The sequence below is a fragment of the Betta splendens genome, chromosome 24 (genome assembly GCF_900634795.4).
Source record: "Betta splendens chromosome 24, fBetSpl5.4, whole genome shotgun sequence".
In the NCBI taxonomy this organism is placed as follows: Eukaryota; Metazoa; Chordata; class Actinopteri; order Anabantiformes; family Osphronemidae; genus Betta; species Betta splendens.
In genome coordinates, this window is record NC_040901.2 from 10,355,202 (window position 1) to 10,369,996 (window position 14,795).

The 14,795-nt window shown below is 46.6% G+C and overlaps 2 protein-coding genes and 1 long non-coding RNA gene across 4 annotated transcripts; 1 reads left to right on the top strand and 2 right to left on the bottom strand.

Annotated features, from left to right (window-relative positions):
- Positions 1–71: 71 nt before the first annotated feature.
- LOC129603706 (uncharacterized) lies at positions 72–1,700 on the bottom strand. Its single transcript, XR_008693874.1, has 3 exons — positions 1,443–1,700; positions 267–562; positions 72–178 (listed from the first exon to the last, which is right to left on the bottom strand). It is a non-coding gene; the product is annotated as an uncharacterized LOC129603706 (long non-coding RNA).
- A 1,646-nt stretch (positions 1,701–3,346) lies between these two features.
- Positions 3,347–11,883, bottom strand: LOC114850071 (protein ripply2-like). Of its 2 annotated transcripts, XM_029142029.2 has the most exons (5): positions 11,714–11,883; positions 7,039–7,192; positions 3,939–4,868; positions 3,779–3,849; positions 3,347–3,690 (listed from the first exon to the last, which is right to left on the bottom strand). In XM_029142029.2, the coding sequence occupies exons 3-5, from the start codon at positions 4,056–4,058 to the stop codon at positions 3,528–3,530; spliced, it is 354 nt and encodes a 117-aa protein (XP_028997862.1). In that variant the 5' UTR covers positions 4,059–4,868; positions 7,039–7,192; positions 11,714–11,883; the 3' UTR covers positions 3,347–3,527. The 2 variants fall into 2 exon arrangements, with proteins under 2 accessions (XP_028997862.1, XP_055362543.1); XM_055506568.1 differs by having other exon boundaries at positions 3,939–7,192.
- On the top strand, positions 8,806–13,813 carry LOC114850069 (melanocortin-2 receptor accessory protein 2A-like). The gene is made up of 4 exons (XM_029142027.3): positions 8,806–9,249; positions 11,013–11,617; positions 12,048–12,147; positions 12,654–13,813. Exons 2-4 carry the CDS (start codon positions 11,500–11,502, stop codon positions 13,126–13,128), a joined length of 693 nt encoding a protein of 230 aa, XP_028997860.1. The 5' UTR covers positions 8,806–9,249; positions 11,013–11,499; the 3' UTR covers positions 13,129–13,813.
- The last annotated feature ends 982 nt before the right edge of the window (positions 13,814–14,795 follow it).

A 14,795-nucleotide genomic window follows, 5' to 3' on the forward strand; every position in this document is an offset into this window, starting at 1 on the left:
GCTACACGTTACTGTATCCGCTACCGCTGTGATTTACTGTTTGCATTCAGGCGGCTGTGATTAAGACCTGCCTCGTCTGCTCATCTTTCACCAGCGACTGGGGGAACGGCAACGAGTGGCTGTTTTTCTGCCTCCAATCCACCGTTGTCCTTTCGCCCCAGCATACAAATCACTGTGGCTGTGGAAAAGATACTCCATTAGGTCCAACTCTGAGTTAAATCAATGCGTGACTTATCAAATGAAATAGGGGCTTATGAGGTAATCACCTGGCAAACGTTGCTGAAATTGTAATTATCTCCACTGCACACATCTCAGAGAGAGGAGGCCAAACTAACTATTTAAGTGGAGGGTGAGATAACAAGGTGTAGAAAAGCACAACAGCTATATCTCTTAGACAGCAGCGTGAGCCCGAATGTTTATATACTGAGAGGAGCGGGAGCAACTGCGATTTCTCTCGCTCCGCAGAGGAACACGGACGAAGGGGGACAGATTTATGCCTCCAGTCGTCGGTCACGTCACCGCTGCTGCATCCTGTTGCTGCTTCATCACACCTGTGACGCGTCTGCACAAGACAAGCTATGATTTAAAACATTATATCACACCAACATAGGCATCAAACATCTAGTTAATTCTGACGTATGAAGAATTCTTCTTAAACTTGAACTACAAACATGAAAACCTAATTGTTTATTCTCTAAATTTAAAAAGGATTGTGTTTTACAGTGTACATATATTTAAAGTAAATAAATAACAATATCTAATAAAGTAGAGCATGAAAGAATTGACTTTGTATGTTATATACACTTTTAAGTAAATTAAAGTAAACATAATTTAGGCAAATAAATATTAACGTCTCTCCTTCAAACAGAAAATATATCAATCTATATATCAATAATAGATGTTTATGTCTTTAACTTTTACTTAGAGTCAAATAAAGCTAATAATTAAACTCCTGTGATCGTCTTAAAATTTGATTCTAGCTGAATCACAAAGTCAGAATAAAAACACTTGAGCTATTTAAAACTTCTAACCAAACATAATCTGGAACATAAACTCTAACTGTCTTTGTATTTTGTAATGTACCTGCACCTACATATAAATATACATTTTTTTCATCTTCTAATGAAAACACACCCAGTGCAACACTGCCCCCTGGCGGAAGTTCAGCGAAGTTGCGCCAGAGATGATGAAGGTGCATAAATATTCACTTTTAGCTGCATCGCTCCATCTGTCGGTCTTAAGCGCTCAGTGTATTTTATGGACTACAAATAATAAAAGGTGAATCTATAACATCTCAAAGCGCTGGATGGAAGTTTGTTTTTAGCTAAAACGAACATTGAAGCTGGTTTGTTCAGAAACAAGCATCAGCTGTGACTCACGTACAACAAATGCACAATTCACAAAAACAAACTATCCGCTGACGTTTTTAAAATCATACTCACACACGAACTGCCGCGGACGTCCGGATGTTTTCTGCTCCGATCCAGCACTTCCTGTTGACCTGCGCTGGTCAACACTAATCAAAGTTTTAGCAGAGCCACAGCGCCCCCGTCAGGCCGGTGGCGGAACTACACGTAAAGGCCCCAGATCAACGGTCCAGCGACGAGCTGAGGCGTGACCGTGAGAAGCCTCGGCCTCACCTCTGCTCAGGGTTCGTCACCTCTCCCGGTGTCTGTGATCACACCACAAGCTCAGGCAAAGTTCACGGGGCCACGGCAGCAGTCGCAGCCTCCTTAGGGACCAAATCATCATCATAATAGTAAAAAGTCACTAAAATGTGGGTTTATTTTGACATAAACATGAGAATGAAGCCGGGTAAATTATTTATTTATATATAAGCAACTCAGCTAATATTTGAGTAGTGTGTGTGTGTGTGTGTGTGTGTGTGTGTGTGTGTGTGTGTGTGTGTGTGTGTGTGTGTGTGTGTGTGTGTGTGTCTGTGTGTGTGTCTGTGTGTATGCATATACGCAGACAGAGGTTTTGGATTACTCCCACGCGTGACCTAAAGTCGCAGGGCAGCGGAGGTTATAAGTTCATCACTCCGGGCATCGGGCCTTGGGTTCGTATTTGTCCCTAGAGGTGAGCAAATTTCACACCCAAGCAAGTGACGCGACGCTGCTGCAGCCTGACACCAGACCCTGGGAAAGTCCAGGGAGGTTATCAGGGCTTCATCAGGGCCCCTCATGCCTTTCTGCATGTGGGCATTCAGTTTAATATGGATAAGCAGAAACCCTCCATACACACAGATTGTCATGAACCATGTCTTACTTTTATTAGCTCTTAGTCCATTTGAGGTCACTAGTTCAGAGGCAGACAGAGCTGTGCTGCTGGTGCCAAGGCCACCGTGTCTCCCATTAAGCAGGCGTGTAACTTTGCACCCTGCAGGACACCCGACGGATGACGGTTCCCACGGAAGAGCTCCACGGCTTGGTGCAAAAAGGCGAAGAATCCAAATTATAAATAAGTTATCGTATCGATATCAGAACCCATCGGCTGATTATTAGTCCAAGGATGGAACAGCTGCTGTAACTTGGGCGAGAGGATTTGTGCTGCGCTGCAAACTCCAACATAGTGTTTGTTTTGCCTAATGAGACTCCACAAAGGGATCCTAGTGTTAACTTATAGATTAACACCAATTAGCACCAAAACATTAAAACCACCAGTTGGTGTCAATGCCGTGCACTGAGCTTTAAAGGACATATTGATGCTGTGTGCATTCGGCTGCAGCCTAATGTATGTGGACGCGGGCTGATTTAGCCTCATTACAAACTCATTAGTGCTGTTTACACTGAGATTTGTGGACGCTGGCAAAACGTCACTGTCAAATAAATCTAACAGTTCAGTTCTGTGCGAAGCTGATATTGCTCCAGTATCAAACCAACAGACACGTGCACATTCAGCGTCTTCAGCTGGTGAGGGTTTCTCCAGTTCACCATCTCTGTCCGGAGCTGCGTGTCCCCACGCGGTCGACACCTTCCACGCGCGAGACAGTTTCCGCACTCCGGGCGACGCCGAGCAGGAAACGTTGCGTTTACGACCTCGCACTTGTCTGTGGGAAAAGGCCGACGAGGGACAAGCAGCCGGATGCGGCGGGTCTGGAAAGTTCAGACGCTTCTAATGACCCACGGATCCGCAGAGTGTCCTCGTGACGCGTGTGTAACATCTAATTGCTTCAATAATTTTAACAGAAAAGGCTTCACTTTCCAACCAAAGCTCAATTTCCTGATTGTTAGTGAACGTCCCCGGCAGTTGTTGTGGATTGATTTATAGTTCCATTCAGCTTCATCCTGTGTTTAGCATAATTATTTATGACAGACTACACAAAAATAATCCAGGGACAAAGGCATTCATGTCATGTATTTTATTAAAAGTCTCGATAAAATACAAAAAGAGGTAGATATGTTAAAGCAATAAGTTAAACATTCAGTAATAAAAAGGTATTTACACGTATTTACAGGAATAAATTAAATGAAATATATTATGAGGTTATGGAACTATTTGTTGTCTAAGCTTTCAGGAGGTAGTGTTTAGTTCAGCTCCTTTTCCGATTCATCCTCTTCCTCGTCGCTGTCTTCGTCGCTGCTGGAGTCGTCGTAGGGGCAAATGGTCGCTTGCACCGGGTAGTTGCGCAGGAGCGTCTCCGCCTCGCGGTACAGATAATCGAAGCACCTGGATTTAGGCCAGAACAACCTTGAGGGGGAAAAGAGATGGCATTTAGAAAACACGGCTGGAATGAAGATAACGCGATCTGCTGTTTAATGTGGGAAACTTTACTTACTTCACTGGGTGGACGACCTGAGGAGGTTTAGAGAGCTTTGCATCAAAAAGGCCTCCAAGCACAGCACGAGGCTAAAAGTCAGAGGAGACGATGCTGTTAGACTTTCTATGAAACGATGCACATTTGATATTAACTGCACCATCCGGTCATTTAAACTCACGTTGTGCGCATCGGCTCCGCTCGCTTTTCCAGTCCATGGTCTCCAGAAGTTGGCCTGCTGGTTGCCAGTATCCCCAGGTAAAACGGAGCCAAGTCCAGTGGCGGTGGCGGACGTGTCCATGGCTGCTGGCAGTGAGTGGTCCGTGCGTTGCGGGGTCCTCGGAGGATGTGGCTGCTCCGGGCAGGAACCTCCTATTTATCGGGGTGAGAGCGGCTGGTGCCAAATTGCGCCTTGACGCGTTCCCAAGTGTTTCCATGCGCCACGATGTTGAGGTGCGAAGTCACACTGTGGCAAACTCCAACCATATGGTCCCGTTCTTGCTTTAGTTTGAATGTAGATCAGATCAGAAACCGGTGCTTCTGAATCGCATTGCTTTATTTTGCAGCAAAGTGAAAACTAAAGAATGTAATACTGCACGATTCTACGGAGGAACCTTCATTACGCACATGTTGGTGGATCCGCCACGCGCACGACTCTTCATGGATTTAAGCCTGTTTACGGGTTCTCGTTTTATTCCTGAAGGCAACATGCTTTTAACAAGCTTCAGTGCGGTTGCTTTGAATCGTAACGTCGCTGCTGATAAAAAAAACACGCTGAACTCTTCAACCCGTTCAGTTCCATATCTCCGCGTCTTCTGTTGCCATTTGGGCGCGAGGTGTGAATAAACACGTGCCCTACTGTCACGGCCTGCTGCGCGAGTTAATGGGAGAGGCTCGTGTTGGTTTAGGGGGTGTTGACACGCGTCAGTCTTTTACAATACAATGGGAGGCGACACCTCAGCAGATGCAAGGTTTACCTGAATAATACTCCCAAAAATAAAAATAAAAACCGGCATTTACCTGTTGGAATCTGTTCAATGAATTCGTCACATTCATCCATTGCTCCATCCCCTGCGCACCAGTAGGGGGCGCTGTGGGGTCGTCTGCTGCCCTGAAACGACAGGTACCGTGCAGGACAGTGTTTGACGCAACTAAAATTAAAAGATTTCGCTGTTGCGGCTCTCGTTTTTCACAGCGTGCGTCTAAAGGTGAGCTCGGCTCCGGCATCTGCCGTGCACGGCTGCGTGCACGGCTGCAGAGGCCTCTCCTGGGAGCCGGCAGCCGGCATTTGGCGCTAACAAGGTCCGCACGGGCTCTTGCTCTTCATTCCACTCTGTTTTTCTGCTCAGGAGGTTTTCTTTCATGTTTTATTCCATTCCATTGTAATTTGACCCATGTGGGAGAGAATCTACAACATATTACATTTTGCCATTTAAACGCACCAACACCGCGTTTGCAACAGCTCCAAAATGGACGCGTTCTCACAGGGAGAGTTCTTATGAATTAGCCTTTTCCTTTTAATGCTAGACATCAAACAGATAGAACTTATCAGTCTCATACTGTGATGCTGACTCATAAAGACACTGTTCAAAAGCAGAGAATCAAAGAAACATAAAAGAACGAGAACAGAACAGTAAATGCAAGGAATCTTTCAGCCGTGAATCAACATTTACATTGGCTGCCTGAGGCGCACGCACAAAAATCCACCAAATAATAGAGAGCGCCATTGTGGAGCGCACTAGAAAACCAGGGAATAGTCATTATCTCTTATGGACCTTCTCCATCAGCACAAAACAGAACCAAACACAGAGTGAAGTGAGATAAAAGCAGCAGATGAGCAGTTTTTGGTGGGTTTTTTCTAAGCTGTAGACGACACGTAAACACGAAGGCGATAAGAAAAAACTCAGTTGTCAGACATTCAAAGGTTTGCTTATCCGCTAAAAACTCTGCTATTTGGATCCATTCTTGGCTTTTCTTTCATCTGTCTCTTCAATTACTCCTCATTTGTCTTATTTTCTTCGCCCTGACTCACTATTCATGCTTTATGCTCCCACTTTTCACTCCTCTCTCCAAGAAAACAGACGACCACAGTAATATTTACATTAGTCACAAACATTAAACATAAGAAACAGCCGCATGCTCATTCTTCATGTAGTGCTTCTTCGTTCCCACTTTTTTTGTCCTGGGCTCCAGTTCTGAATGCATTGGTTGCTTTTCGGTTAAGAAGCTGGAGCAAAATTGATTTACTGAAATAGCTGCTTCTGTGTAGTGGTGGATGGAAAACATCCTCCATCTTCCCCCAAGTAATTAGGGTTTCCTTGTACTTCAGAGCACATCTGTCTAATACTGTACATGCAACAGTGTTTTCCTGGATGTGGAGAAGCTGGGGTCAAGATGTGACTTTACTCCTGCTCTTAATGAACACTGTCCCATCCTCCTCCATTATATTAGTGTTTGCTGTCAAGCTGAGGGGAGGTTTTGCAGATTAGATAGGCTGATATGCTAATGCTCTCCTCATCTCCGCCCCGCGTTTACACTCCAACAGGCTTCTGCTGATAAGCTCAGCCCAGATCCAAATGGAGAGCTCCTCCCTGTCACCCACAATGTCATTTGTCCTCGTTTGGCAGAAGTCTGAGGATCAGGCGGAAGCAGAGCGGCGGCAGCCCCTGTTGCATCAGCGCACGCTGCAGGCGACACCTAACGCTGTGCTCAGCAGCATTCTGGGCACAGCAACACTGACCTTTGCTGTGATGTGGGTGATGCTCGGTCTCAGGGTTAGATGTTAGAGCAGCACAGGAAGGAGAGGAGGCGGCTGCTTCGTTTACCGCAGAGGAGGAGAAGCTTCAGCCGCAGGATTCGTTAGCTCCCGCTGCTCCAACTGTGCATGTATAAAACTCATTTTATTTATCTATTCAGATATTAGAAGTCACTTCCTCATTTTTTCCCCCACCACAGCTTCCAGTGAGACACTGTGTGCAAATAATGAACCTTAAGCACTCACCCTATGATACCGTGTGGGCTCAGTCAATTATTTGCATCTGATTAGGAGGGCTCTTGTTTGAACTGTCCCGAAAGAACACCCAATTATGAGGTCCAGGGCTCGGAGGCAGTTAATAACAAGCAGCAATAATGTTGCAAAGCTCATCCATCAGGTGTCATGTAGCAGCTTAATGAAACTCTCACCCACCAGGATCCGTAATCTAATAGCGTCCTAGCATGCAATCACACTCACGTGCAAAGTTGTGTGACTGACACCATTAGGGATGTTCTGATGGACCCACCTGGTTTCACGGCGCGCTATATGCGGGTTTCTCCGAGGTTGGAATTATGTTCTGAGAACGGCTGGACAGAAGGTCAGGCTGATCCAGATCCTGGTTTAATTGAGGAACCAGGCGTCTCCTTGGAAACCATGTGGAGTGCCATGGTGAAAACGCACTGTAAGTAGAGGCAGGCAGGGTTCAGAGGAACAAGCGTCCAACCACCAACACAAACACAGGCTGTGGGTAAGTACTTAGAGTGATTTACGGTGTTTTACTGTGATATCCTGACCAAGGTCAAACACATCATAGCAGGTGGAAGCGTCCTCAGCTGTGAAGTCTGTACATTTTAGCTGTGTGTGGGCAAAAGCTGTAAAAATTGTCTTGACAAAGTGGCGGACAAATCTGACTCCACTGCATCAGGGGATATTATGAATTCACTTTCCGGGATGAATTTCATTTTAATTTTGCATTGTGCAGATCAAAAGATGCAGACACTGTTGAATCTTCCAAAAAAATCTCTCCGCTTCGCTCTCGCCGCTGCTGCAGATCAAGAGCAGCGAGTGGTAGCAGCTTTATAGCTGAAGGAGATTGAATAGAAATGACAAATCAAGTGAGTGTTGGCCTGAAGCTGAGCTGTAACACGTGTATGAATACACGAGTGCAAAGCAGAACAAATGCCGAAAACACACACGCTCGCGCCCTGACAGGACGAGCAGCACTCATCTCTCTGGTTCGTCGGGGTTTCGCCTCAGAATTTTGCAGACACGTATCAGCGCTGAATCTCAATCAAATCGTGGCTGCTTTGCTCAGCACCAAGGGTCATCTGCATGCTTCACCGGGCAGCTGGCGGTTCTCTTAGATCCATGTTCAAGATTATAAAATGCAAATTAAATCCACTGAGTTTTAATTAAGAAATGCATCAATAAAAACAGGTTTCACATGAAACCCCTGCAGCAAAATGTGCAGTCTACCGTAAACAAGCTATATAACAATTAATTGTTATCTTCCATAATGCATAAATAGTTTGTGATCTTCATTCCCAGCAGAACCTTCACATGAGTCCTGGAGAACGAAATGATTTGTCCAAGCAGAGCAAGGGGTTCCTGGGCTGCACCGACGAACAAAGCTGAAGAGCGCTGCTAAAAATAAACCCGAAGGCTGATGCAAAAGAGAGGAAATGTTAAAAGTTATCTCCGAGCAGGTAACGATGAAAGCGCGAAGGCGTAGCTGAAGGTTAAAGCAAAACATTCCCATGTAGAAAACAGCGCGATGCCGTGACAGTGAGTGACAGAATAAACGGCGTCCTGAACAAAGCAGGAGTCAGAAAAGCAGAGATAAACCACATAATGGCCACAGCATCCAAATGAATGTAGTCACTGTTAAGTGTGGGCTGGTGTCAGTTCTGTGGGCCCGACTCAGCCCCCTGCTGCCTGTGAACGCAGTCAGATCAAACTTAGCCACATTAAACACCATTTCACAGTAGCTACAGCGGTTCAGGGTGTCAGCCCCTTTAGCATGACCGCCGTCGCACACAAAGGCTCCCTGGTCTTTGTGCTCAGGGAAAAGTGAACAGATTATTCTTCCAGTCTTGCGTATTAATGACGTCGGGACCACATCGCTGCCAGATAACGCACTGCATGTTTCTTTTCATTATTCCCCCCTCTTTGAAAGCAGCGCAGCCAATCATTCCACCATGACCGGAGGAGGAGGAGGAGGAGGAGGAGGAGAAGAAGAAGAAGAAGAAGAAGAAGAAGGAGAAGGAGAAAAAAGAGAAAAAAACTAGTAGTAGTAGAAGCCGAAGAAGAAGAAGACGCAGAAAAAGAAGGAGAAGGAGGAGGAAAAGAAGAAGAAAGAAGAAGAAGGAGAAGAAGAAGAAAGAAAGAGAAGGAAGAAGAAGAAGGAGAAGGAGGAGGAGAAAAAGAAGTAGTAGTAGTAAAAGCAGAAGAAGAAGAAGCAGAAAAAGAAGGAAGAAGAAGAAAGAAAAAGAAGGAAGAAGAAGACGAAGAAGAAGAAGGAAGGAGGAGGAGGAGGAAAAGAAGAAGGAGAAGAAGAAAGAAAGAGAAGGAAAAAGAAGAAGAAGAAGAAGAAGGAGAAGGAGAAGGAGAAAAAGTAGAATTAGTAGAAGAAGAAGTAGAAGAAAAAGAAAATGCAAATGGATATGGGACTTCTTTGAAAGCAACGCATCTAATCATCCCACCATGGCCAGAGGAGGAGGAGGAGGAGAAAAAGAAGGTGATGATGATGACAATGATGATGATGATGATGATCTGCAAATGGATATGAGACAAAAAAGTAAAGGAAGCCGCTGAGATGTGGCCTTTCTGCCTCCACGCATGAAACTGAAACAGCTCTGTGCACAAATTACCTAAATGTACCAATTATCTTTGGTATTTCTGTGTAATGTGTGTGACCAGCGCTGACTTTGTCTCACTGAGACTTTATTTCGTGCAACCTGGAGGAGGAGGAGGTTGCTGCAGTAGCCCACACGCGTCCCAGGAGGAATTTCTGCTTTTGTCAGAGGCACAAGGCTCGTGTTGATAGGGCAAATTGGAAAACAAGAGCACAGATCAAAGTTGTGAATGGGCGTTCAGCTCTGATGCGTCATGTGAAGAATTGGACTCACCATTCAGTGGTTTATGCCATTTTCCACATCCACGATCATTCTCTCACCTCAACAAAGTGTTTCGTTTTAATTGGCCTTCAAACAGATTAATTGTTCATCTATGGGAATAACATTTTTTTAAGTAGAGCATCCAAAAATGGAAGCAGCAAGTTTTACCAAACACTTATTCATCATTGAGCATTTTAACACAGTGAAAAATACAAAAGCCATTAATAGCACCAAGTTTGTCCTTTATTGTGGAATTATTGTAGATAATTCAACATGATGGAGCCTCAGTGAGTGGATGTGTGAAGTGCTTCTGCTTAAAATCCTTCATGCATTAAAGCCCAGTAATGAAGATGAAGATTGGTGGAAGGAGGATCTTGTTAATAATGTGATGTTGTAGTGCGACGCGCTGCTTTCCTCATATTTTCAATTTCCCTCCCTGCACGTTATTTTCGAGTCATTAGTCACGGCTGCTTTGTTTACATCCTTTCAACAGTCCCTCGCTGCGCTAAAATAGCAAATGGAGCATCCATTCAGATGTGGACTTTCACCAGAGAGTCAGGGTTTCTACTGACGCCAGCGCCGCAGCACAACTTATGGTGGATATTGCAGGAGGCTGGAAATAAACACGCGTTGTCGAGCTGCAGCACTTCAGTGATATGCTGTTTGAGCATATTATTAAAGAGGCTCAGCCTGACTGGTGACAGCGGAGACAAATCTAAGAAAAACCTCCTGACTCACGGCTGATGTCATGAAACCACAGTGCGATAGCTTTACTGTACAGACGGAAGGAAAACTGGTTCAACTTCTGAAGTCCACTGCTTTTCACACTATCTGTATGTGTGTAATTAGCTGCTACTCACACACTGAGTCACTGCAGATGATTCATAAGTGAACTGCTAATAATGCGGCTGCAGTCACATCAAATAGTTGCTGTAAAGTAAAGTCTAATCATTTATAATTCATGGTAGTGGTTTAAGTGTGGACTTCAAAGTGGAAGTTAAGACGACTGGTTGGGAAGCCGTCAGTTGCGTTTTATTCTAACTGGCATTTCAAAATAATTTAATATATTTGACATAATAATGTCATAAAATGTCAAAGAAGATCTTAATGATCCTGAAAATCAATTATCTGCTCCCTCTGTAACCTTCTCTCCTATTGTAAGCTAATATTTACTTTACACTGGAGCATACATTGAGTTTATCAGATGTATAATTAATATAGCTAATTAAACTCTAACTGTCACCTTCAACACAAAGTGGGAAATTATAATCTTGTAAAGGTTGAATTAATGGCAGAGTTGTTACATAATCTACTGTTTAACTACTGTATGTGTGAGTTCACCTAATACAATCACTTCGTTTGCTGTGTGGGTTTTTCTTATTAGTTCAGGATGACCTTCGATGCAAATACACGTTTCACGATGACAGCTCGCCGCGCCTGCCAGTTCCCGGTGCCACGTTGGGAAGCGCATTTTTTTTTTTTTTGCAGTGCACTCTCAGGATCCCAGCGAGTGAGCGGCTATAAAGGATGGTGGACAGCGGCGATGCGCATTGAGCAGCGCGTCCAAAGCCGCGGCTCCGCGTCCAGGACTTGGATGAGGATCGATGAGTTCGTGCGCAACGCTGAAGTGATGGATTCCCCCGCTCTCCGTCGCCGTTTGGCAGTTTGGTAACGTTTTAGAAAACGCAAGCGTGGGCTCGGACGCGACCACTCGGCGGAAATCCCGAATTCACGCGCCGTGGACCCGAGCTCGTCCCCCGGAGGTTTGTGGCTCGCAAACTTTGCGCGCACGGCGCCGTTCCACGTTCGCATCGCGTCGCGTCGGCCGAGGCTCGTTTCTGCTGTAACGGTGCGGAACAAAAGGCTTTGCGATGTCCGAATTTCACAATCGGAGCGAAAGCAGCGCGCGTCGCAGTGACTACGTGTGGCAGTATGAATATTACGACGACGAGGAGCCGGTGTCCTTCGAGGGACTCAAAGCGCACAGATGTAAGGCGAGCACATCACTAACACAACCTTCACTGCTTTTCACTTTGTGTTGTGTGTTTGTGCATGCGACGTGTGTCGGCAAACAGGGTTACTCACCTCTAACAGTGTTAATAGTGATTCATCCCCTCCAGCACATTTTGCCTCCCCCTCCAATCTACTGCCTCAGCTCCTCAATAAAGAAATAACGTGGCAGCAATGAGGACGTTTTATTCCCCAGTGGTAATGGACGAGCCCTTAAACGACAATAAAAGCAATAGGCTCATAAAGTAGGCAGCAGTAGTCTTTGTCAAGGCAGATTTTGGAAATTCTGCTCATATCATATCTGAGGAGAGAAGGCGCCTGTCAGAAACTGCAATTACACAAATAGAGGGAGCAGCCATTAAACTAATGTCATGTAATGAGATCTTTTTCTCTTCCTCTGACATTTCAGACTCAATCGTCATCGGCTTCTGGGTCGGACTGGCAGTGTTTGTCATATTCATGTTCTTTGTGCTCACGCTCCTCACGAAGACGGGAGCGCCGCACCAGGAGTGAGTGGAACGGTTCAGCACCACGGAGAGCTCAAGCTCCACGAGCTCCCAGCACGAGAGAGGAGCTCGGAGGCAGCGGGCGCCGTGATGAGTTCACCCGGTTCATCCGCCATTCTGATAGAGTGCTTTTAATCTGGCTGCCTGATAGAAAGAGCAGGCAAAGAGATTACATTTGATTTTTTTGGAGGGGGGGCTGTAAATTGATGTCACCGCTGTGGTGGACAGAGGTCAGAGGGCACCAAGCTGCAAAGAACTGCATGTTCACAACCCGTGTACAATAGAAAGCAGCAGCAGATCAGTTCCTAGAATGCCTCCATGTAGATTCCTCGTATTCTTTTTTAGATAAGTGCTGATAAAATAGTGATAATAAGACAGGAAAATTGCCCGTCCTTAAGTATTCAACTCCAGCTGCTTTCCGGTCAGCGCTGACAATAGTAAGCAGTCAAATTTTCAAAGGCTTTTCTTGCTTCCGTCTCAATGCGGGTCTTTCTTTTGATTTCCAACAGGAACCCAGACTCTGCAGAAAAGCGCCATCGACCGGGGAGCCGCGTGGCCGACGGCCCCCAGGACGAGCACGACAAAGTCTTCTCGCGTCCGCTGCTCGCCGGGTCCCACTCCTACTTCCACTTCTTTGTCAACGAGGAGGACCTGGGCCACGGGACGCACGCGGCGGAGGACCAGCGGGCCGGGCAGGACGCGGGGCCCCAGCGGGGGGCCCGCGGCCGCCTCCGCTGCGTCGGCTCCCCCGGGATGGAGGATATGGAGGAGGACGTGGAGGAGAGCGGGGGACACCAGCCTCTGAGGGAACTGGCGGAGGGCAGCACGACGGACACGGAGTGCGCCTTCCTGTCCCACTTCAACATCCCCAACTTTGTGAACTGGGAGCACAGCTCGGTTCTGGGGGAGGACGACCTGTACGAGCCGTCCGTGGTGCTGGAGGCCCAGGCTCATTCGCGCAAGGCTCACTGTGACATCCACTGAGGATGTAGTGACACCACAGGCCGGGAACATTGTGGGATATCATGGGATTCATTCCAGGAAAAGGATGACACAGTTCACAGTTACAGAACCACATTTCATCCCAGAGACAGAACTAATCTCACCAATGCCACCTGTTACGTCAACCACCCTCCAGCTCCTCCGAATGGGACGTGGCCGTACGGTACGTGACCGGGACACCTTTCCAGGTGTGAACATGGCGGCGCTAGTCATTTGCAGCGACTCCTTGGTTTCTGGTGCAGATCTGGACAATAACAGCAGACGCACGCGTCAGCTGTTCTGTCAACTGTTAAAATGCTTAGTGTCTGAAAACCAATAAATGTACTAATAAGTAGCACAAAATCAAACATATCATTGTATTTATTTTTTATTTTTTTGCTGACCGGACACTTTGAATCAAAATGTATAAGTTCATGATGCTAAATGTTGATTAAAAGGTTTTGAACATCAGCTGAGCTCAGCACGTTTGTATCATCACGTCACTCCCAGGTTTAAATGACGTGAACGCTGCAGAGACTGTTTGCTGACATTTATATCGGCTGCTCGTTAGCGCTGACTGAAGTGCTCGTTGCCCCTTCCCCAAGTTAATTAATATCTACTGTAGGAGGCGTCTTAATGTTCCCCTCGCCATGGTAACGGTGTAACTGTTTGGCTGTTGGGCCGACTGTGAAACGCGGGGAGTCGCTCATCAAACATGCAAACTTGTGCTGAGCAGCGCGACACTCGTGCCCGACGTCTTCCTCTCAGTCAAAACAAATGAGATCACTTTGAGGGATATCAGGCGATAATCATGCAAAGGAACACGGCCAGGCTTTCGCTGTCGCTTATCAGCCACGGGGTGTGTTTGTCTGATGGAAGGATGTGCCGGGAATGTCAGCGTTAACATTAACACTGACACAGGAGGAGCGGCGGTTATACGACTCACACTGCTTTAAAGGGGGCGTAAATGATCTTCTCTTCTGTTTTGTTTTCGTCTTCTTGCTCGGAATGAAAAGTACCGGCACAAATATCTCGGGCCACAAGCGTGATTAATCATAGATCTGTCACTGAGTGGAAAAAGAGGTGCTGTTTAAACCCACTTGTGACACCAGGGGATGAATAAAAAAAAAGAATCAGCGAGTGATGAGAGTCCAATCAGGATCAGCTCAGTTCTTGGCAAATGCTGAGTCGCATCATGGGGCGTTCAAGTCATAGAGCATGTTTAAGTGCCTGCAGGAGTCTTTGATGGGGGGGGGGGGGGGGGGGGGGGGGGGGGGGGGTACCTGCGGGTGGCTGTGCAGAAAAGCTACATTAACAGCAGGTATGGTGTTATTCCTTTGTTTCCAAATGGCACGACTTCAAGGGAAAATGATCAGGAGGAACGGTTGCTGTGGTGACGAGAGGACTCGTTGATGGAGATGATGGAGGAAGCAGCGGTGGACCTTCAGAACGAGGGCGCGTTCAGTCCAATGATGTCTTCCCAAAGGTAATGAAGCGTCCTCCGGGGCCGTCCAGGCTCCAGCACCGGAGCCCTGATCCAACCTGGGGACCGGACTCCAACGGTGCAGTGAGCATGCACCACCAGCGGGTGGAGCAGTGGAGTCGGAGGCCGCCTGCCATGTGCTCCTGCTCCAAAATGCCCCAAGGCGCTGTCTGCAGACAGACGGATG

What these genes read in the sequence shown, in the direction of transcription:
- LOC114850069 (XM_029142027.3), top strand. Translation starts at nt 11,500, where the DNA reads ATGTCCGAATTTCACAATCGGAGCGAAAGCAGCGCGCGTCGCAGTGAC. An exon ending in GGGACTCAAAGCGCACAGAT is followed by an intron (nt 11,618 to 12,047) that starts GTAAGGCGAGCA and finishes CTGACATTTCAG; the next exon opens with ACTCAATCGTCATCGGCTTC. An exon ending in ACGGGAGCGCCGCACCAGGA is followed by an intron (nt 12,148 to 12,653) that starts GTGAGTGGAACG and finishes GATTTCCAACAG; the next exon opens with GAACCCAGACTCTGCAGAAA.
- LOC114850071 (XM_029142029.2), bottom strand. Translation starts at nt 4,058, where the DNA reads ATGGACACGTCCGCCACCGCCACTGGACTTGGCTCCGTTTTACCTGGG. An exon ending in GCGGAGCCGATGCGCACAAC is followed by an intron (nt 3,850 to 3,938) that starts GTGAGTTTAAAT and finishes TCTGACTTTTAG; the next exon opens with CCTCGTGCTGTGCTTGGAGG. An exon ending in CAGGTCGTCCACCCAGTGAA is followed by an intron (nt 3,691 to 3,778) that starts GTAAGTAAAGTT and finishes TTCCCCCTCAAG; the next exon opens with GTTGTTCTGGCCTAAATCCA.